Source organism: Moschus berezovskii, chromosome 7 (assembly GCF_049115385.1).
Source record: "Moschus berezovskii isolate FMDL1 chromosome 7, NW_MosBer_1.0, whole genome shotgun sequence".
In the NCBI taxonomy this organism is placed as follows: domain Eukaryota; kingdom Metazoa; phylum Chordata; class Mammalia; order Artiodactyla; family Moschidae; genus Moschus; species Moschus berezovskii.
This window is the reverse complement of record NC_142466.1, coordinates 38110553-38134785: the sequence shown is the minus strand read 5'-3', so window position 1 is coordinate 38134785 and position 24233 is coordinate 38110553. Positions and strand designations below refer to the sequence as shown.

Sequence of the window (24233 nt, the reverse complement as noted above, 5' to 3'; positions counted from 1 at the left end):
ATTTAGGACAAAGCATGAAGTTTTATCAGTGAGTTGAGATTTAGTTTTGTTCCCCTTTGATTGGGTCACTTAATTTACAGCTTTTTTTTTTTTTCCATTTCTTTTTAAGAGAAGAAATAACCTATAATTTCTGACATGCTGACAAGAGAACTCTAGCAACTTTTTCCCCAGTATGAAATATTTCACTCACAACGCCTATTTTCTATCCTTAGGCTTCCTGGATGTGGCTCTGCTAAAAACAAACTCTGAGATGTACCTGCCCATGTTCTCAAAAGTGTAAAACCTGAGTGATGTCTCTGGGAAAGACCAAGAACACAAGTAGTTATTGGTCCCAGAAAGACAGGGGTGCCTATTTTGAAAAATCCTAATGGAATCCCAAATATTAGCTTAGTAGACTGAAAAATAGTACCCTCTGCTTGAAGATTCTTAACACAAATTCAATATTAAATCAAAACTATAATCCACAGAGTTCACAACAACTTATTTGGTAGAAGTGTCTCAGATCCATAGATGGCATACTTTGGGTTTCTTTTATATAGCTGAAAAAAAATAAGATAAATTACCAAAGACAACTTTTTACTGCTGCTGCTGCTGCTAAGTCACTTAGTTAGATTCAATATTCTTCCTCCATAATTAATGTAAAAGTATCTCAGCAACTTTCCCCTTTTAAAATCTAACACTCAGTAATCATATAGATTATTCTGGCTATTTAATTTTTCACATCTTCTTGTGCTGCCACAGTGTAACATTTGATAAGACAATTAACTTTGGTTGCACACTCTCAATGAACTTTTGTTGGAATTATTACACCATACATTAGTACAAAATTATTAGGAAAGGCTTCTCTGAAGCAAAATTTTTGCTATATAGGAAGATGGGATGGGGAATGATACTACAGTTAAAGACATTTTTCTGCCTCTAGTATTTGTTAACAGTTCTAGAAGTTGTAGTTACCCGGAAATTTTGAAAAAACGGAATTAAAAGTCTAAACAAAGTATAGGTGCTTTCACCCAAGACAGGACGTTGAAGCTACAGGGAGCAGCAGGGGTGGGAAATTTTCTGCTGCTCTTCTTGCCTATGCTTTACGGTACAAGGGTTGGCCCTGGTTTGGTCCACCTGCCAGCAGAGTTTAAAGTTTCCGAGGCTTGGAGGAACACAATGACTTGGATCTAACAGCCTAAATTGGAAGATGGGAATTTCTGCAGCATTGAGGAAGCTGTTAAACTCCTGTTAAGCAAACTTTTTTTTTTTTTTAATGTGTCTGTGCACACGGCAGACCTCCTCTCTCACCGACCAGAAATTTCTGATAATCCAGTATATACCAAAAGCTTGAAGACATATGGCTGGGAAATGAAACAACCCTGGAGTGTGGCCACATCATTATTTTGTGTCGCATGGTACCAGATGGGCAGTTGGTGAATGGCGCTGGGATGTGAATGGACAGTTTTATAACGTGAATTTTTCGCCCATAGAGCTGAAACATACATTTCCCTCTCTTGTCTTTTGGTCTCTAGCACTCGGAATTTCCCCCTCTCTGCAATATCAATTAACTCAACTTTGCAGTGGCGTGGCCAAAAAGGAAGAGGTTGAAGAGGGCTTTATAAGCTTATAAGTGCTGGGCGAGTCACAGCGCCCCGGGAACTGCGGCTGCGACCCGCTGCGTCCTGTGCGGATTTCAGGACTTCCACCGCGCGCAGGCGGCTATGGAGTGGACAGTGCATTTGAACCGCGGAAGATAGACACCCAGGCTCCGGAGGGGTGTGCCGATCTCCAGGCAGCCTTGGAGGCCGCTGCTGACTCTCATCGGTAGCATTTTATCACCATTTTCATCGTTCTTGAAAAGTCATGGAAGACGGCCCGCTGCCCGACCTCAGAGACATCGAGCTGAAGCTGGGACGCAAAGTGCCCGAGAGCCTAGTGCGCTCGCTCCGTGGGGAGGAGCCGGTTCCCCCGGAGAGGGACAGAGACCCCGGAGGGGGGAGCGGGGGCGGCGGCAGCGGCTGCAGCAGCAGCAGCAGCTGCTGCAGCTTCCCTCTCTCCTTGTCGTCCTCCTCTTCGTCCTCCCCAACCTCTGGCTCCCCACGACCCAGCCACTCCTGTAGCACCCTGGAGAGACTGGAAACCAAGCTGCACCTCCTCAGGCAAGAGATGGTGAGTGTGGTGCGCCGGCTGTGCGGGTGGGAACCCGGGCAGCAAGACCCGGGAGGTGGGGCGCCGAGCAGAGGGCTGGGTGCATGGGAAACACTGGTGAAAGGGGCGCGCAGCCGGTGCGCATATGGATGAGCTGCAGGAAGCTTGTTTACCCGAGACTTCGCTCAGTCGCAGTTCTCTAAGACGGGAAAGCCTGCCCTGCTCTGTGTACTTTCTGAAGCCAACTCGCTGCTACCGGCTCTGACCATTCAACTGCCAGTCCACAGCCTCCCAGGCATAAACCCGCCCAAAGGTCTGCAGTTACTGCACCCATCTGGGGCCTGCTGTCTGCCGTTCACACTTTCGTTTCCAAACGTGGGTCGGCCCGTTGCGCTTATTGCAAAAACACTTCCTGGTTTGCCGACAGGTGGCGCGGCGGGGTCCCTGCAGCCCTTTCTGGCTCACTCCTCTGCTCCCGCCCTTTGGTGCAACCCCTAAGCCACCGTGGAGCTGATTCTCTACTGCAGGTTCTGAAAACAATGGCTCAGTAGTCCTCGATGTCCTTGTGAATAGCTTGTTTCACGGTTGATCCAAAAGAGCAGGTGATCCCCAGGCCGAGGGATTTGCTAATAAACACTTCCTACCCTTCCCCCTCAGTCCTCAATCTGCAATTGTTTTCTGTGCTGTTTGCAAACGTTAGCCTAAGAATAGGACAATGGGGCTAGCAAGGGTCCCAGAACACTTGTTATTCCGGATGTACTTAGACAGAGACACTTTATTTACTTGCCGTGAACTCGGGCAAATTACTTAACCTCTCTGGACCTCGGTTTATTTTTTACAATGAACCGGTTGGAGGAAATGATTCCTTCCTAAATCGTTTTAAGATGACCACACAACAAAACCGCAGTTCCCACCAGCTTGGAAAGGAGGAAAGCAACAACAGGAGCCTCCGCCACTTCTACATACATCCTATCTATAGGGGCCTTGCATGAAAAAGAAGTAACCGGTAGTGTTACCCTAGCCCCTCTCTTTTTGCAGTTGGAACACTAGGAGGGAATAAATTCCACAGCATAAAGTAATCTTGGCAAACATATTTGTACAAAAAGCCATTCTTCAGAGATCATATCCTATGTTCAGAATTTTTACCACACTATAAACACAAGGGCTCCAAAAACCTCTATTAAGATCTCTTAAACTGTTCTACTTAAGAACTTTACTTTTTATGCCTCAAGTATCCATTTTCTTCCCAACTGGAATGCACCAGATGTTGAAAGCAAACATGTAGAGATTCATACATTTATACTTCTATGTCTGCATGTATATATATGTAATGCAAAGATATCATTACTGTATTCACTATTTATATTTCACTAAATACATACACACTCCACAGGTTATACATATTACTCAATAATTATTCAGTAAGCGCAATTACTGTATCTGGTAGTTAACCAGGTGCTCAAAATACACAACATAAAAGTTCAAGGAGCCTGTTTGCTGCTCCTGCTGCTGCTAAGTCGCTTCAGTCGTGTCCGACTCTGTGTGACCCTATAGACGGCAGCCTACTGGGTTCCCCGTCCCTGGGATTCTCCAGGCAAGAGCACTGGAGTGGGTTGCCGTTTAGGGCCCTCAAATCTCTTGCCATTTATTATTTATATTAATAGTATCTCAAGCCAAGTGTATTGAAGAATTTTGTAAGATTTTTAGAAAATTTTTAGTTTTCGATGAAAGGTATCTTCTAGCCTTGTTTATTTTTCTCCATGAAAATGTCATAGAATTAAGAAAAATCTGTTTACCCAAGCCAGATGTTGCTATATATGATGACTATGTTATATAAATAAATACATTAAAAAATAACAAACAGAAACAGCAACAACAGCAGGGGCAGATTATTAAATTGACTATATTTTCTACTTGAAGCATAGTTATCTATGCATCTGGGAGAATTTATGCCAGAGCGGATGTTTCTGTCTTCAACTTTGTCCTCTAATAAAGGTCTCCACTGAACAAATGATAACACTGACACTGGCCATGGGAGTTTAGAGGGAAGGAATCAAAAACAGGTATATTCCCCTGCCAATGAGACAGTTTTCCCCCATTTTATGTAACTCTTGTGGGTGCTAAAACCTCCAGCTTCAGCATAATTGCAAAGCAACATATTTGTTTTTATGTAGATTTGGCACTTTTGTTATAACATGGAACAGAAGTAGTTGTACAGTTCTTTCTGTCTCCTTCTAGCATCCTCCTGGAGAGAAGTCGAGGTGAGGCCTCTGTGAGTTGTATGTTCTTTTCTGCCCTCTCCTGTGAGCACTGAGTCAGCCTGTTTGGACTTATGCCCGACCCACATTTTATGCTCATTACTTTGTGTTCACAGATTTTTCTTCTGGATGATCTGGAATTATCAGGCTTGGGTCCTGCCCTCAGAACTCTGAAACACCTTAGCCTTGGACACTTGCAGGAATTAAGACTTCCTTCTTTTCCTATTAAAATGTATGTGCTAACCATTGACAAAAGGCACCATAGGCTTTTCTAAGATAAAATCTCCACACTTTAAGTTCTTTACACGCACCTGGTTTTCTCATTGTCTCTCTCTCATCTCCTTTTATGGTTTTGTGAATCATTACCTTAACTCTTATCTGTAAATATTACAATCAAAGTTCTTACAGGTCAGTGAGACTCAGGTGTAAAGGAAGGAAGATGAAAGAGATTGAAGTGGGGAGAATCTGTTTCTGTGGCCAAACTTCTTAACCTTGAAATTCTTGTTAGCAACATGAATAGCACATGTTCACGTGGAAAGGAAGAGTGTGGGAAGGAAAATACTGGAAAAGAAAATTTTCAGGCATATATTTGATTGCTGCTGTTTTTGTTTTAGTTGTTAAGTCATGTCTGACTCTTCTGTGGCCCCATAGACTGTAGCCCACCAGGTTCCTCTGTCCATGGGATCTCTCAGGCAAGAATACCAGAGCGGGTTGCCATTTCCTTCTCCAGGGGATCTTCCCGATGCAGGGATGGAACCCATATCTCTTGCATTGGCAGGTGGATTCTCTACCACTGAGCCACCAGGAAAGCCCGTATATTTGATACAGTAGGTCAATTCAAAGTAACAATCAGGATGTTTTTCAATTTAGAGATAAGGAAATTTGACAATACAATAAGCAAATGCAGGGATATCTATAGGAAATTTATGACAAAATTGGAAATAGATGTCTGATGTCTTGTGCAAAGTCTGCCCAGTAATATTTGTTCACTCCTCTTCAGTTCACAGAGTGTTTTACTATCTGTCATATTATTTGAGCCTCAGGTCATATCTGAAAAAGAAGTATCCACATTTTGGGAATGAGATCATTGTGGCTTAGAGGTAGTTGAGAAAACAGGCCAGGCTCACACAGCTAATTAGTAAACAGAATCACAATTTGAACGCATATCATCTGACTCCATATACTATGCTTTTCCCCCATTCTAGTCTGCATCCCAATAATTTATCTTCAAAATACAGAATATTTTTTGTATTTATGTAAATCTATGATAAGTCACAACCCCTACAGTACTTAAAGGGCCAACAAAAAGAAGTCATCATGATGGCATGTCATGGGTAGTTTCAGATGTTGGTTCATTCAATAACCAACAAATATTTATTAACTGCCAACAATGTACCAGGCCTGCCTGAGACATTGGGGGTTTAGTACAAACTGCTTACTTTAAAAAGTCAGTCTTTGGAAGCCCTGTCCTATATTTGGACTTTTCATTCTACTATCTATGCAGACTCTACTTGCAAAGATTTCTTAAGAATAAGACTTTAAATATTGCTTATCAAATACTAAGTTTTAGAATGTCACATAATATCTGAAATATTTTTCTAATAAATGTAAATAATCTGTCAAAATCTGTGTTTACCAGTTAGTAGTAAATTTTACTGCAGTTTTCTTTACCAAGATGTTCCAGGGATTTTAGTCTTATCTCAATAACATCTGTACCATACCTCTAGTTTAAGAGTGAACGTTATGTGCGTTGATTTACTCTAGAAAATTTTTGAAATGTATAAGATTATAATGGTAATCCCTCAAGAGTCAGAGTCTGGAGTTAGAAGGGATCTAATGGACCCACACAAGTTTGCTTTCCTAGATAGTTACTGTTCAGAACAACGAAGTATGCTGAATGAAGTATATGCTACCTATTTATGCCACATTCCAGATTTTTGGAATTTTAGTCAATTCTGTGTCATGCTGGAATGGTTAATGCTGTGCCATTAAGAATGACTAATCTGAAAATATTGCTTCCTTATCCCATATTTTAACAACTACATATTTGCAACTACTTTTGCAGCTGTGTAATAGTCAGAGGTAAACAATTTCAAGTTAGTTATTTGTCTCAAAACATTCAAATACCCCACCTAATTCTTCAACTCTTGCTTTAATAAAGTTTTCTAAATAATACCCAGGGCTAGACACAATCACACATAAATACAAGGCACATAATGATACTAGAACATAAATTGAAAATTTTTGAAAAGGATAGAATTGTATTTGGTTTTTATCAATACTTTCCCTTGTCTATCTTTTCCATGCCCCTTCTCATAACAAATGGTTTGTCTATTTTGTAATAAAAAATGAAGTTACTTCATGTTTCCTCAAAAAGTGATCATAATTTCATTAAATTAATTTCACAATTGCTTTGGACATGTTTCAAATTAGGCTAGGAAATTTCTATCATTTGTTCCATAATACTGTTTCAGTAGTATTTTTACTGTTTTATCATGTAGATTTTTTTTTTTAATTGGACAAAACTTTATGTAAAACTCTTGGGTATATACTTGAGAAGTCATAACATGGAAGGCATTTTCCTTGATGAGTTCACAAGACAGCTGAAAAGATAAAACGGGGATATAATTTTGCCAGGGAAAGATTATAAACCAATATGTCAGCATGCCATAGTGGAAATCAGACATAACTGCTGAGATTAAAAGATAAAGCTCAGGAGATTTCTTGTGGCAAATGTGTCTTGTACAAGGAATTAAAAGTGCTGATAACCATGCAAATTAAGGGCTAAAAATTAGTGATAAAGACATCAAAGAGATGAGAAAATCTGATTCCTAAACAGTAGCTTCTTCTGTTATTTTGCACATGGGATGTTATTATATTTAATCTAATAAATTATATTCGTATGTGTTTCCTTACACAGTGACTTAAAACTGACAGCAGTGTAGGCAAAGGTAGTAATTTTTCCTTGCCAGAATACATAGAATTCAGAGGATTTATGCATAACTTAAAGCAACATATCAAAGAACTGATGAGCCCTGCCCTGTGCCCAGGAATGTACATCGAATGGAAAGAATTACCTTCCATTCAAGTTGTACAACCATACTGCTTCAGTCTTGAGAGACTACAAACTTTATGAGGATTTTTTAACTTCTCATAAAAGATTATTTTTACTTCCTTGGTAGCATAAAAATATTCATTTTTCCTTCCATTTTATGGTAATGAATCATAATTAAAACACTTTCTCACATAAGACTTTAGTTTTTGAATATACTACTTCTGAAACTGTGATTCATGGCTAGAATCTCTGGGATCCCTGACAAGTTGTTCTTTTTGTTTTGGGGGGGGGGCGGGGGGCGGGGTCAGTTCTTTGAAGAACATTCCTTTTTGATTGTCTTTTAAAGCTTGTTCAGTCACTACTCAAGTGGTGAATCTCTGGTTCAGTGGAACCTTTGTAAACTTTGGAATTGGACAAGCTGGGATTCCCAGTCAAGCCTAGAGCAAGTCAGGGTGCAGACAAACCACAGGGCCCACCAGCCTGCCAAGGCCCTGAACCCTGTTCTTGCAGAGACTTTTTGTCCATCTTCCCTGGTGGGAGGGCCTGTCCAGTTCTCAGCAACCCTCATTCTAATCTTGGCTCTTTTACTCACTGCTATGTGGCATCTGCAAGTTGTATAACTATTCTAGGACTCTGCTTTCTGTTAACATAGTGATTAAAGCATCTCTCATAAGGCATTGTAAGAATCCAATGAAATAATATAAAAAAATATAAGCTATCATTGATCCATCCAAAAACAGTAAGAATGATGACAGTAATAGGTGTTCTGTCTATTACATGGCTGTTCTGTTGATCATACACAGAGAGTCCTTGATGGGACTGATGAAAGTGCGGGCACCTCTTCTATCAGACTGACCATCATAGCACTTCTCATGCATCAGATCTTCCATAGAGACCGCCTTTCCATAAAAAGCAAAAAAGAAACCTGTGAAGCCTTTCCCCAGCTTTAGTGCAAGGAAAATATAGTATCATAATGAATTGTAGAACTTAATTTCTGGTAGTTTAGGAAATCTGAGGAATTGAGACTAGTATTTGGTTACTTATCGTGAGACTTTTCTATGTAGAAGGCACTGTGTTAGTTTAACAATTATATGTACTATCCCATTCTTATAATAATCATAACTAAATATATTATTCACAAATATTTTTTATAGATAAAGCATTGAGGCTTGCTGTTGATGCTCAAAAGTACTGAGAGTGGGGATAAGCTAGGCTGGGGTCAGAATCTGAGCTTTAAACCTGTGTTGCTGCATTTCACCCTTTAGAGAACTCTGTTGCCCATGGTGACACTCAGGTTTAAATGTCCATGTGTGATTGTCTTCTAGAATTTACAAAATGAGTTAAACTGTGTGGTTATTTACCATAAACTTTCCAAAGAGGAACAAGAACTACAGACATCTGTCTTAGGAACAACCAAGATTTGGACGAACATGTTTAAAATCAGCTTGTTTCCAGCAGTTGTACCCTTTCTTTTTGCCACCATCACCAACATCTCCATAAATACTTTTCTACAAAAGCTGCTGGTGAATAATGCCCTGCCTTGACTAGTTCAAGGCTCAGAGTTCAATACTGGAACTCAGTTGTATTCATGACTTGGAGTTTTAAAAATTTACCACTGGTAGCATTTTAGTTCCCTGAGACAGTCTCAGAAATTAAGCTTGGCTCTTAGATAACTCACTAGAGTAGAAATGAGAAATCCTTACACTTGCCAGGACTTTACAGATGTGTGCTCAAAACACCTGATCCAAACTGTGCTCAATGTAAACTAGTCATAGAATTTCATAAGGAAAAATTATATATTCAACATACATTTCAAAAGTCTCAGTCTTTAAAATAAAACCCAAGTAACTCTCCTTTTAAAAAGGGGATGAATACTGTGCTCAATATTTATTATGTTAATTTTACAGATAAGGAAACTATGGCTCACAGGGGTTAGTAATTTGACTAGGTCACCGTAAGTGGTTTCCCAGCCATTCATTCAAACAAAATTCACTGGGTATCTGCTGGATCGAAATTATTCCCAAACAGTGCTATATCTCAGCACCATGAAGTGTGCGTTTATTGTGAATGGACATTTTTACAATAATTTCATCACATAACTACCAGTGGATATTTTGGTATCCCTTTAAAATATTATTGTTTCCTTTTGAACTTAAATATATTCTCTCTTATTATAAAACTTTTAGAAATATGATATAAAGGAAAACAAAAGTCCCTTTTCACCTACCCTCAACACATCTTCCCTGTTACTCCTTACCCCAAAGGAAACCCCTGCTGGCAATTTGGTGTGAATCCTCTTGGGTCTTTGTCTATGACTTTGCCTGCATATATAGGCATATATACACTTACAGAATTTAACATGTGTGGATTTCATTTTTCTTATTTTACACAATAATATTTTATTATGTCACCTGGCATTTATTGGATTAATACAATGTACCAGTTGGAACTGTGAATAGGTTTCATGAATTGTGCCATTTCATTTTCACTCCTAACCCACTTGTGAGGTAAGACCTGTGGAGTGTTAGATAATATAAACAGATTACTGATAAGAGTTTAAGAAATATGTATCTAGTCAAATTGTATCTTATTCTGTCAATTCACTTACATGAATCTCAACTAGTCACTCATTAAAATGAAAAAGCCATTAGTTTGCTTTTAATAATAAATGATTATCCAAATATTCAGTAGTTCTTTTAGAATCAAATTCCACCCATAGAAATCTGACTTAATCAGACCACTTCATCACTCCTTTGAAGAAAGTAACCAAGTCTTCAATGTACTTCTCCTCAGTCCCTTGCCATTTAACATAATCTCCGTGTTGAGATTTTTTTAATAAGAATATCAACAAAACTTTTTAAAGTTGGGTCAGAATGCTAGCATGGCACAAGATGATTCATGCCACATAGAGGAACCAGAATGGCCATCCTTGAAACCATCTGTGACCACTCTGTGGTCATGTCTCAAAACCATCTTAGATTTGTTCAGACTTTGGAAGGCTCATGAGGACCAAACAGATTCTACTGGCAGAGGTCAGACACAATCACAAGACTGGATTCTTTATTTGAAGAAATAACTAACATCCTTCAAACTGATTCTTACATGAAAGTGATGTATAAAAGAAGAACTATATTACTGACCAATTTGCCCTCTCCCTGAAGGCACATGTTATGGAGAGTTGGAAGATTGCAAAGCAAAAAATCAGAAGAGTGAGATGTTAAAGGGCTTCCCAGGTGGCATGAGTGGTAAAGAAACTGCCTGTCAAGGCAGGAGACATAAAAGATGCAGGTTCAGTCCCTGGGTCAGGAAGATCCTCTGGAGGAGGGCATGACACCTCATTGCAGTATTCTTGCCTGGAAAATCCCATGGACAGACAAGCCTGGAGGGCTACAGTCCATGAGGTCGCGAAGAGTCAGACATGACTGAAGAAACTTAGCATGCACACACAAAAAATAACTTCTTGGCCTGCATGAACTATATCCAGGTTGCTAAATAGGCCTGGAACATACTTTCACAAAAGCAACATCTGAAATTATTATTGCCCAAGTAGGAAATGATCATTTCAACACTGACAAGTCCTTTCTATTGAGTAAGGTGAATTACAAATCAACTGACTGCTTAGGATCTTAGTTGCAAAGGCTGATGGTAATCATGGACAAGACCACCACAAGGAAGGTAATGAACCAGACGACTACTTTGAGAACATTTACCAAGCATTCCACAGTTTCCTCCTATGAGCCCATGCCTCCTGCCAGAAATAGATGGGTGGAAAATATTGACTCTTGATAGATTTTACATAGGATTTTAGTGATAAAAGCCATCACTGCTCAGAATGCAGAATAGGACAAAAAGTAACTGATTATAACAGACAAAGCCCTTTATAGGATTTCATGGATAAGCATATGAAACCATACTCTAGCCTCTTACCATCTTACAAAGGAAAGGAAAGGAAAGTGAAGTCATTCAGTTGCGTCCAACTCTGCAACCCCATGGACTGTACCCTACCAGGCTCCTCCATCCATGGGATTTTCCAGGCAAGAGTACTGGAGTGGGTTGCCATTTCCTTCACCAGGGGATCTTCCCGACCTTGGGATAGAAGCTGGGTCTCCACATTGCAGGTGGATTCTTTATCAGCTGAGCCACCAGGAAAGTCACTTACCATCTTACAAGGTGATGATAAAATAGTAGTGGCAGAAGGCCACCAGTTTCATCACTTAAATCAGTAACTTTATAACCGCACTATAAAACTTAATGATTTGATGGTATTTTAAATATTGTTCATTGACACAATTTTTCTGCAGAAAAAGCACATGATTATTTAAGATATATTTATAAATCTCTGGCGCTAAAGTGTTTCATAAGGTGAAAGTCTGATAAAATCCTATGTTCAGTTCAGTTGCTCAGTCGTGTCCAACTCTTTGCAACCCCATGAACCACAGCACGCCAGGCCTCCCTGTCCATCACCAACTCCCAGAGTTTATCCAAACTCATGCCCATTGAGTTGGTGATGCCATCCAACCATCTCATCCTCTGTCATCCCCTTCTCCTCCTGCCCTCAATCTTTCCCAGCATCAGGGTCTTTTCAAATGAATCAGCTCTTTGCATCAGGTGGCCAAAGTACTGGAGTTTCAGCTTCAACATCAGTCCTTCCACCCAGGATTGATCTCCTTTAGGATGGACTGGTTGGATCTTGCAGTCCAAGGGACTCTCAAGAGTCCTCTCCAACACCACAGTTCAAAAGCATCAATTCTTCTGCGCTCAGCTTTCATTATAGTCCAACTCTCACATCCCTACATGACTACTGGAAAAACCATAGCCTTGACTAGATGGACCTTTGTTGACAAAGTGATGTCTCTGCTTTTTCTTGGTTAAGAAAGACAGACGTTTTCTTCCTATTATCTGTTATTACTGTGACACTTGACAAGAGAGAGAGAGAAACAGGAGGGAGGGTGGGGAGGAGAGAGAGGAAATGGGGAAGGAGGTTGAAGAAAAGGAGGAAGGAAAAGAAAAGAACCCTTTTTCCCCTGTGAAGTGATACAGAAGAATTTTTCTTGGTTTCAGGACCTATTCTGTTCTCACATATGGTCAGTTTCAGAATCTGTTGTTCTCGGGGATACTGGCCACATAGGAATGAAAGGATGTTTCTCATCTCCATCAGGTGCACAAGGAAATGCACATTTTAGTTTCTGCCATCTTCTTTTCCTATTCTGGAATGAGGTTCTGAAGTCCTAGAGTTAAAAAAAAAAAAAAAAGGAACTTATGAGAAAGAGAGACATCTTTTATAATATTATGTACAATACATATTGATATATAACACAGTTTATGTGGCTTTGGTTGAAAATGATAATTTATTTTGCAGTCTACCTTGGTACTCAGAAAGCACTGATTTCTTGGGCATACTTCTCTGACTCTGCTTGGCACATCCTCAATACAGACTTGGGAACACTGTGTCTGAGGTGTTTAAGGCAGTCTGCAAACTTGCAGTGAACATCATCAGCAATGTCCAGATGGGTAAATTAGATTGACAGAATGAGAAAAGTTAGGTTTCCTCCGTATTTATTATAAGATTCTAGAACTGGAGACTGTTTCACACGATGAACCAAGTTTTCTGTTTTTAATTTGTAACTAGATTTCAAAAATGAAAAATGGCTCTCAGATATGTTAGTATCACTACTAAACTAGCAACTGCATGGGTTTCCTTCAGAATATTTTTTTGTCCCTGTGTGAACTTTTGAAATACTACTCACTTTCCCAAAATCATTGGTTTTATCCCCTTCCAAGAAGCTACACTGCATGGTCTTTTGCTGCTTTTAGTCTTCCTCCTTCTTGTTTATATTACCAACCGGAAAAATTTACAAATATGTGGGGAATTTTTTAAAAACTGTATTTTAAAATAATTTTGGACTTTACATAAAAGCTACAAAAACAGTACTGAAATCATGCTATACCAGCCTCCCAGGCTGTCCCGCATGTTACCTTTACCTTTTCAATCTTTCCCCTCCCCTTCCACTTTCTCTCCCTGCTACACACACAATCCACATTCACATACAAAAACCCACTTTTCCTTAAACATTCTTCAGCTTAAAAGTTTCCCTCTAGCAACTGCAGTGAAAGTTTCAGCACAAGAAGTTAAAAATATTGTCCTTCCTCCCTCCTATATGTAGTATATTCATAATTAATGACTTGCATCACTTTTTCCTGATGAATTTAGACCTGTCCTAAGAATATTTTTCAACAGAGCACTACAGGTGGCCACCTCACATCAGTCAAAATCATACCTCATGCCAGCACACAGTTAAATTATACAAGTGTGTCTACCTGAAGCGTATTTAGGGAGATTGGAAGAATATGCTCTCAATTTCCTACCTTCCTATTGACTTAATGCCAGAAACCCTATTCTTACAAAATCATCTTTTCAGTCAGAGTTTGGGCTCCAGATGAAAAAATGAAAGGGTAACTGGAAGATTTTGGACCCTAGGTGGCATTCAGTAAATACATTTTGAATGTTAGACACTTTCTACTACACTGATATTTAAGCTGTATAGGGGCAAGGATGCTGGAAGCTAGTTTTGTTAAGTGAGGAAGAGCAGAGAAGACTATGCAGGAAAAGGAAATAATCTTTTAGCGTTTTTTTGTCTAAGAAAATATTTCTCCTTTGAGTTGTTATTTTGCACTATACACCATAGTTTACAAAGTATTTTCACATATGCTATCTTCTTTTCTCAGTCATGGGGTTATGAGGTTACAACAATTAGACAATGAATTTGCAGCATATGCTGTTTTACAGCTTTGCTATGACCATCATCGTGTTATATTAAATTTAGCATTTAAAATTCAGACAAACTCCTTTTGGGGATTATATTTAATAGTAAAATCCATATATTGAATTAAATCTTGAAAAATACCCACTTGTTTTTCGTTTAATCTGGCTATGTTCAGAGTTTGCCAAGAACTACGGCCCTGACAAGCTCGATGAAAGAGAATTTTAACTTTTAGCGTTGTTAATTTTGAGTTTACTACTTCAGTTTTAAAATTTCTGTTTCCTTTATAAAGTAATACTTGTTCCAATTATTCCTTATTTGGAAGATTTTAAAAGTTAGTTTGGAAAAGCCAGAATAAATATGTGAGAAGAAAGTCAGGATAACGAAGAGTTGAGATTTATAGTTTTCTTTCTATGTGTATTTTTGTCAGTGGGAAAAAATGAACTAGAATATGACAAGGATTATTTTGGTAGACACTGGACCCATGATGATGAACCCAGAAGTTTTCATGGGGACCAAGCTTACATAAGGACTTAGAAATGGATTTTGAAATTTCCTCCACTCTGTCCAGTTCCCCTCCCTCTAACCATAATCCTTTAGCCAAGAAATTATACAGAAGTTAAACTGCCATGTCTACCATCATGTGTCCTGCTTCAAGATAATCTGGTACCACAGGGAAATGACATTTGAATTTTCCATATCAGTATGCTTATGCATAATGAAACTATTTTATTAGATGTCTGTATTGGTGTAATTTCTTTGGGTTATTATTTGAGTTGATTTTATCAGCATAGTATTGTCCATTGCCTTGATCTGTACATCAAAGTGGAGTCTGATGGATATCCTGTGGGTCCTGGTAAGCATTTTTTGAACCTGTTCAGTTGCTCACTGGCAGTAATTTTTAATGGCCCTCCTTTCCAACCAAGTTATGATTTATATTTATAAGTAGAATTAAAAAACACCAATTTCACAGAAGATGGGAAACTTTTTCAGTGAAGCAATTGACTTCTATTCTGTTGCAGTTGAAATGTCACCTGGATTCATACATGATAAAAAAGTGTTAGAAACTCAGTTGTGTTCAACTCTTTGTTGCCCCAACGACTACAGCCCACAGGACTCTGTCCATAGAATTCTCCAGGCAAGAATGCTGGAGTGAGTAGCCCTTCCTTTCTCCAGAGGATGTCCCTGACCCAGGGCTCAAACCCTGGTCTCCTGCATTTGCAAGCATGATGAAATTAGGGAATTTTGGAGAAAATTTTAAGATCAAGAGATCTTAATGGTTGTCATGTACTGTATTAATGTAGTGTTGTTGTTTAGTCATTAGGTTGTGTCCATCTCTTTTGTGATCCCATGGGCAGTAGCATGTCAAGCTCCTCTGTTCATGGGATTTTCCAGGCAAGAATACTGCAGTGGGTTGCCATTTCCTTCTCCAATATTAACATATACTATAGCTTTAAAGGGAATTTAAGAAGACAGTGAAAGAATTTCTTTAAACAATATTCCTTCCAGTCACAGTACAAAGCAATCTTTTTAGTGAGCCATAACTTTACTTGGCAATAGACAAGGAAAATCAACAGGCTTTGAAGGGTGGTGCTAGCACAAAATGGAATTGCCCAAACATTTGGATTTAATTAATAAACAAATGAGTTCAGAATATTGTCATTAGCCGTCAATAAATTAAAAAGCAAGGCTAAACTCACAAAAGGATACTACTTTCTGTGTTGGATACTTTCAAATAATCACAGCACAACTATCTTACCTTATTGGCATTAACAAGCAAGTGGGTTAAAATGGTAACTGTTAAGAGTCTGCAACACTTTTGCTTAAAACCACGAACCACTAATTAAGTTTCCTAGGAGCGCCATCTGGAGAAGGCAATGGCAAGCCACTCCAGTACTCTTGCCTGGAAAATCCCATAGACGGGGGAGCCTGGTGGGCTGCAGTCCATGGGGTCACTACAGGTCAGACATGACTGAGCGATTTCACTTTCACTTTTCACTTTCACACATTGGAGAAGGAAATGGCAACCCACTCCAGTGTTCTTGCCTGGAGAATCCCAGGGATGGGGGAGCCTGGTGGGCTGCCGTCTGTGGGGTCGCACAGAGTCGGACACGACTGAAGTGACTTAGCAGCAGCAGCAGCAGCAGGAGCACCATCAGACGCTCACATTGCCGAGTCGGAAATGGAGATAGAGAGACAGTGGTTTACAGTAGACTGAAACAAGGCCAGACTTCCCACTTTCCAAACTGGTTGTTCCGGATGCTGTGGAGCAGCCAACATACATAGAGGAGATGCATTTCCATTTATATGTTAATTCCCAAAGTCCAGATATCATTATGGGAATGCTCAGTAATTTCTTTATACTAAATGTTGTGTTATGTTTCTTTGCTTTCAGTCTTAAGACAAACTGATTCTGTTTGGATTTCACCCAGTATTCCTTAAGGAGAGATACGCTGTTCCTTTTTAGTTTTTTTACAACATCTTTGAGTTGATTTTTTGTCAATAGGATCAAATAACTTGAAAAATTTATCTACGTGAAACCCAGTGCCTTTTTGTAAGCAGAATTCTGTGCTACTCAAGGACACTAACTCCTCTGAGAACAAATAAAATAAGTACATACTAAGAATGTCAAGTTGATTCTTGTTACTCATTTCCAAGTGTGTGAATCTATTTTTTCTCTCTTGACCTTAGACATGAAATTAACTTTGCCCCAGCCAAAAATTTTGGTTGTTCCAATATCTATAGTAAATATACATCTTTCCAAATCCTCACTCTTTGTTAGCCCTTAAAGACAGATGGAAACTCTCAATTGCAAATCATTTCACTATGTAAATATCTACCTTGGACACTATTCCCCATTTCTGCTTCTAGAAATGTTTTCTAGAATAGAGATCAAGTAAATAAAACACCTTCTAAACATCATCTTTATCCCACTCCCATATAAATGTCAGGAAAAATACAAACGAATTTGAGACAAGAATTTCAGGTAACTTGCAAATCAATCATATAAGGCATGAGGTTGTTACTAAAACAATAGCAATATTTCACCTACACATTATTGAAAATTCTGGTCTAATGCCAAAAGATTCTGATCCATAATAAAATGTAATTTTTATTAGAAACAAATTATATCTATTTAATACTGTTCATGCACACTTATCTTTTACACCTTAATATATCACCCCACCTCAACTTCTTCAATGTGCTCTGTGTATACTCTTGTCTCGACAATTGTACATGCCATTCCTTTTGTCTACATCTCTTTTCTCTCCCATCCTTATCCTTCCCACATCCTGTTAACTCTGATGTTTTATCCTTTAAGTCATATCATGGATAATACTGTATTTTGTTGTTTTTTTTAATATCCTTCATAAGACTAAGTTCTCTCAAGGCCAGAATCTCATTCAGTTATCTCATTTCTAGAATTCAGCAGAGTATAAGAGCTCAGTGTTGGAGGAATAAATGAATAAAGCTGTCTAGAAAAGAAAGTAATTAGAGTAACTGTCAGTAGAAATAACAGCTTGAGCAAATTTAAGATAGTATAAAGCACTGACTGCCTGTTCAACTGTAATGAGAATGATTGAGGTGGATGGGAAGATTATGCTGGAGTCAATGAAAAGAATATTGGAAAGGTAAAATTACCCAAATGAATAGAAAATACTAATCCTGTGAAGAAAGCTGATCGTCGAAGAATTGATGCTTTTGAACTGTGGTGCTGGAGAAGACTCTTGAGAGTTCCTTGGACTGCAAGGAGATCCAGCCAGTCCATTCTAGAGGAGATCAATCCTGGGTGTTCATTGGAAGGACTGATGCTAAAGCTGAAACTCCAGTACTTTGGCCACCTCATGCGACGAGTTGACTCATTGGAAAAGACTCTGATGCTGGGAAGAATTGGGGGCGGGAGGAGACGGGGACGACAGAGAATGAGATGGCTGGATGGCATCACCGATCAATGGATATGAGTTTGAGTGAACTCCGGGAGTTGGTGATGGACAGGGAGGCCTGGCGTGCTGTGATACATGGGGTCGCAGAGAGTCGGACACGACTGAGCGACTGAACTGAACTGAACTGAACTGAAGGACCAATAGTGGCTACCTACTCCAGTATTCTTGCCTAGAGAATTTCATGGGCAGAGGAGCCTTGTGAACTATATATAGTCCATGGGGTCACAAAGAGTTGGACACAACCGAGCAACTAACACTTTCACTTTTTTCACTAAAGACCATGTAACAAAAACCGTGTTATATTTCTTAATATATTATTTTTCTCTTAAGTTCTCTTTTTGAGAACTAAATGGTTTCCATGTGTTTTATATTACGGGATCCTTAAAGTATGCTGTCCTTTTGAAATACTCATAAACAAGAAAGCATGCTGTTTATTACTGAGCAATGAAAGTATGCAGCAGAATAAAAAAAATGACAAAAATATTTTTGGAACAAGGAAAGAGAAAAGATTATACTTATTCAAAATATAAGTATGTCAAAAATTTTTGTTTTCTTCCTATAGGTATAATTTCATAATTACAGATTATATTATTACAATATATGCCCTCAATAAATTTAAGTTGCCTTTATTAGTATGTTGATATTTTCTAAGCAAAAAAATTGTTTTAATTATCCAAATGACATTTATCTATGAACTAATTATATAATTATGAATGTTTTATTTTGAAATTAAAGTAGTTTTCTGATTAAAATATAATATACATTCCTGATACATATTTTAGAAAGTACATACAATACAAGGAAAAGATGGAAGGACCAAAAATGATTACATTACCCTGAGGCCACTGGTGTAACATTTTTGTCTTTAAAGTATTTTTCTCCTGTAATTTTTCCTTTGCATTGTTGAAGTTACACCTTATATTTTACTTTTTGTAGCTCTTTTTTTTTTTTTTTTTGCTGGACATCTAATTCTAAGCTTTTTCCTATATGATTTTTCTAAACTTGATTTTTATTGCCTGAAAAATACTCAATTTTGTGTGCATTTCCCTAATACTGGATAGTTAACTTGTTTCTTATACTTTTGTTGTGATGATGTAATATTTCCTTAATAATTCCTAGGCAGGCAGAATAATTGTCATTCCTCTTGCAACATGATTTTCCAACTCTTCATTGTTTTTTCTTTTGTCAGGCTGACTATTTGAGTAGTTTGTTTTTCTTTAAAGGGTGCATGAATACTGTTTTCTGATCTCTTGCAGAGGGGAAAAGAGCAGGTAAGAGCAGGTGACCACACGTTATAGATCTCAGACTGAATCTCAGCTCCATCAGTTTCCAGTTGTATGAAGCTAGCAATTTCGGTTCTGTCGCTCAGTCGTGTCCAACTCTTTGAGACCCCATGAATCACAGCACGCCAGGCCTCCCTGTCCATCACCAACTCCTGGAGTTCACTCAATCCTCTTTGAGTTGCAATTTGAAGATGATGATATCCATCAGAGTTTTTGTGAAAATTAGGTGAAATAAAAACACACACATCATGAACTAGTGCTTTACTAAAAACTAGCCATTATTTTGTACTCAATATGATTATTGTTGGAATTCTTTGCTGTCACTATAGAAGTTATTCTGAACTTATTAAAACTTATTAAAATTTTCTAAGTGGGCTTATATAAACAATACAACAAAAATTAAAACTGTGAATACTTTTATCAAAATAAAACCTCCACTACCTTTAAAAAGCACTGCTACCAGGAATTCTCCTATTTCTGACATCGGTCACAAGGCTTTAGCCTCTTGATGAAAGTGAAAGAGGAGAGTGAAAAGGTTGGCTTGAAGCTCAACATTCAGAAAACAAAGATCATGGCATTTGGTCCCATCACTTCATGGGAAATAGATGGGGAATCAGTGGAAGCAGTGTCAGACTTTATTTTTGGGGGCTCCAAAATCACTGCAGATGCTGATTGCAACTATGAAATTAAAAGACACTTACTCCTTGGAAGGAAAGTTATGACCAACCTAGATAGCATATTAAAAAGCAGAGACATTACTTTGCCAACTAAGGTCCGTCTAGTCAAGGCTATGGTTTTTCCCGTGGTCATGTATGGATGTGAGAGTTGGACTGTGAAGAAAGCTGATCGCCGAAGAATTGATGCTTTTGAACTGTGGTGCTGGAGAAGACTCTTGAGAGTCCCTTGGACTGCAAGGAGATCCAACCAGTCCATTCTAGAGGAGATCAATCCTGGGTGTTCATTGGAAGGACTGATGCTAAAGCTGAAACTCCAATACTTTGGCCACCTCATGTGACGAGTTGACTCACTTCTCACTTGAAAAGACTCTGATGCTGGGAGGGATTGGGGGCAGGAGGAGACGGGGACGACAGAGAATGAAATGGATGGATGGTATCACCGACTCTATGGAGGTGGGTTTGAGTGAACTCCAGGAGTTGGTGATGGACAGGGAGGCCTGGCGTGCTGTGATTCATGGGGTCGCAGAGAGTCGGACACGACTGAGCGACTGAACTGAACTGACCTATGCTTATTTCCCAGAATTCAGTACCTAAGCTCCAGCTGCTCTTTATCTGAGCAGTGAATTCTGACATTGTATAACCAGTCTAGAAAGTTGCTCTTACTGAAGAATGGTAATGGGAATCACTCTGATAAGGTTAGAGAAGCCATATATACAGACTGTTAGATGGGACCAATGTCAAGTTTTAGCTGATTGCAAGAATTACATCTCTGAATCAGAAGATGGACAATGGGAAAAGAAAAAAAAATTTTTTTCCCTAGTTTTTGAGGAACCTAGGCACAACATTGGTTATGTTTTAAATTGCATCCAACAAAATTTTAACTTCTAGACAATAACTATAAATTCTAGTGATATTTGACTCTAAGTTTGAACTTTCATTATAGTAGTTTTGCTTTTATTCTGTATTAAAATATGGGATAGGGACTTCTCTCATAGCTCAATCGGTAAAGAATCTACTTGAAATGCAGGAGACCCAGGTTCAATCCCTGGGTCAGGAAGATCCCCTGGAGAAGAAATGGCAACCAACTCCAGTATTCTTGCCTGGAGAATCACATGGACAGAGGAGCCTGGCAGGCTATAGTTCACGGGGTCTCAAGAATCAACATGACTTAGCAACTAAACCACCACCAGCACAATAAGGGATGGGGCTTCCCTGATTGTTGTGAAGGACAGGGAAGCCTGGTGTGCTGCAGTTCATGGGGTCAGGAAGATCCCCTTGAAAAGGAAATGGCAACCCAGTCCCATTTTCTTGCTTGGGAAATCACATGGACAGAGGAGGTTGGTGGACTACACACAGTCCATGGGGTTGCAAAAGAGCCAGATAGACTTATCAACTAAACAACGATAACAACAAAAATAGGATAAGCTTTTGACTTTTAACTTCAGAACATTCTTCAAGGATTTTATTTCAGTTGGAATTATGTATTTTAATAGACAGATATCGATAGATAATAACAGAGAGCTTTATTAAGAAGATTCACACCCAAAGGAAAGGAAATAATTTGGCATCATCTTTGCTAATTATGTGGCACACACTTATATAAAAACCAGCTATTATGTAGTGTAACATGAAAAGTAAAAGTGAGGTTGCTTAGTCGTGTCTGACTCTTTGCAGCTCCATGGACTGTAATCTACCAGGCTCCTCCATCCATGGGATTTCCCAGGCAAGAATACCGGAATGGGTTGTCATTTCCTTCTCCAGCAGATCTTCCTGACCCAGGGATCAAACCTGGGTCTTCCGCATTGCTGGCAGACTACTGTCTGAGCTACCAGGGAAGCCAATATAACATGTGTGAATGCAAATATATTGTTTCTTTTTTATCACCTGAGTTTATAGTTGTATTTATAGAACCAAATCCAAATAGATCACTGACTATTTCTTAAAAATGAACAGTAGTGTAGAGGCTAGTGCATTAGGCAAGCATTGCATCTTAGGGTATCTCTGTAGTGGTTCATGGCTATAAGTAAGTTTTATCATAGGCATCATTCTTATTTCAAATTTATAAAAAAGGGCATATATAATTATAAAACTGTAAATGCTTCATAGATGAAATTTTCAGTGTAATATTAGGATAAAGCATCTGAGTAAAAATAGTAACACTTCATATTATTATGAATCTGGGTGTCTAGACATGTCCTGATGAATTCATCATGTGCCATCTGTTCCAATAATTCTTGCCACCAGCAGATTTATTTTTTGCCAATAGGTACTGTAGGTTTCTAGCCATATTGGTTTGACTCTATTATTGATTTTTCTACATGGTTATGGACAGTACTGTGATGTAAAACATAGGGGCAAACTACAAGTCATGTATTTTAAAAACAAATTTTAAATCTATAGGAAAATTGGACCCAATTAAGCCTGCATTGCCTTGACTGTTTTCTTTTCCATCCTTTTCACCTTATGTGATAAGAATTAAGTAAAGTGAACCATCCTGTTCCCAGTAGCTCTTTTTAAATGTGGTGACCCATCTGTTGCCATATGCCAGGCATCTGTTTTTATCACCCTCATTTGTGATCTTTCAAAGCTAGAAGTGATGAATTAACATTGAATTTATGCTAATTTTTCTACTGTAAGAGAACAGCTATTTGTAAACCATTTAAGCTGGCCTCAGTGATTTTCAGGTGGAACAGAATATGCAAGGATAAGAATAGAAATCAACAATATATTTTTATTTTCAGTTACCTTTTTGAATAGGTGTGTAAGTTTTAGGTAATTATAATATTTCCACGGTTCTGATTTTTCAACAGCAAAATGTGAGATGGGATTCTTGATTCTAAAATACATGTTAAATTGAGATCAAAGAAATACAACATCAAATATAATAGTATCGGATAGTTCATGAATCCTTATTCAAATCAGTGCCTGTCCAAGTAGATTTCCTTAAAAAAAAAATGATTCATTTTTATCCAATCCTAACCTATCATCAAAAGGTGTGGATGGTCTATTAAAGGCTAATACTACAGACCAGACCATAATTTAACATATCTCAACTTTTTAGTGTTGTGGAAATATCAATGAACTGAAACTAGAAGATAGAGGTGTCAGTACTGTTTCTGCCACTAAGTGGTGATACAGTGTGGGGCAAGTCATCAATCTTAAGTTGATATATAGGTCTCATAGAAGGCGGTAGCCTTATTTAATTATTAACTGTGGTTTCTTTTACCACTAGCAATCTGCAATTCTTACTCCTGTCTTTAAGGTATATACTTTTTGGTTGCATGGAATTAATCATGTATGCATTCATCAATTCATCTAATTTTTCACTGTGTACATGTAATTCTGAAGTATAATAGGTATCAATGATATTAGATATTTTGATTGAAATATCAACGACTTTAAAAATGAAAATAAAAATGACTTAAATCATGTGTATCATGCAAATTTTCTATCCTGAAACCACAGTTTAATCTTTTTGAGCAAGTGAACAACCAGATTTTTATTGGAAACAAATTCAGTCAGTTTCATTGACCAGATAAATTACCTTGAATTTCAGCCTCCTCAAGTGTGGTAGAGTTTTAGAAACAATTCAGGATGTCAAATTTTGTCAAATGCTTTTTCTGCATCAGTTGAGATAAATATGTCGCTTTTGTCCTTCAGTCTGCTGCTGTGGTATATTTAATTGATTTTCCTATGTTGAATCATCTTTGCATTCCAGGAATAAATCCTCCTTGGTCATCAGTTCAGTTCAGTTCAGTTCAGTCGCTCAGTCATGTCCGACTCTCTGTGACCCCATGAATCACAGCACGCCAGGCCTCCTTGTCCATCACCAACTCCCAGAGTTCACTCAAACTCATGTCCATCGAGTTGGTGATGCCATCCAGCCATACGCCCTTTTAATTTATATTTTAATTCTATTTGCTAGCATTTTGTTGTGGATTTTTGCATCAGTGTTAATCAGGGCTATTAGGGCTATAGTTTTCATATTATATAGTGTCTTTGATTTTGGTATCAGGGTAATACTGCCTCATAAAATGACAAAGGAAGTACTTCCTCCTTTTCAAGTTTTTTGGAAGAGTTTGAGAAGGATTGTACTATATTCTTTAAATGTTTGGGAGAATTCTC

General features: G+C 38.4%; 1 protein-coding gene across 1 annotated transcript in view; it reads left to right on the top strand.

The window, feature by feature from the left end:
• Window positions 1-1150: 1150 nt before the first annotated feature.
• Window positions 1151-24233, top strand: part of LURAP1L (leucine rich adaptor protein 1 like) — a 48409-nt gene continuing 25326 nt past the window's right edge. Inside the window, exon 1 of the mRNA XM_055428231.2 lies at window positions 1151-2151. Coding sequence (XP_055284206.1) covers window positions 1846-2151 — 306 coding nt within the window. The 5' untranslated portion in view covers window positions 1151-1845. The remainder of the gene's footprint in view (window positions 2152-24233) is intronic.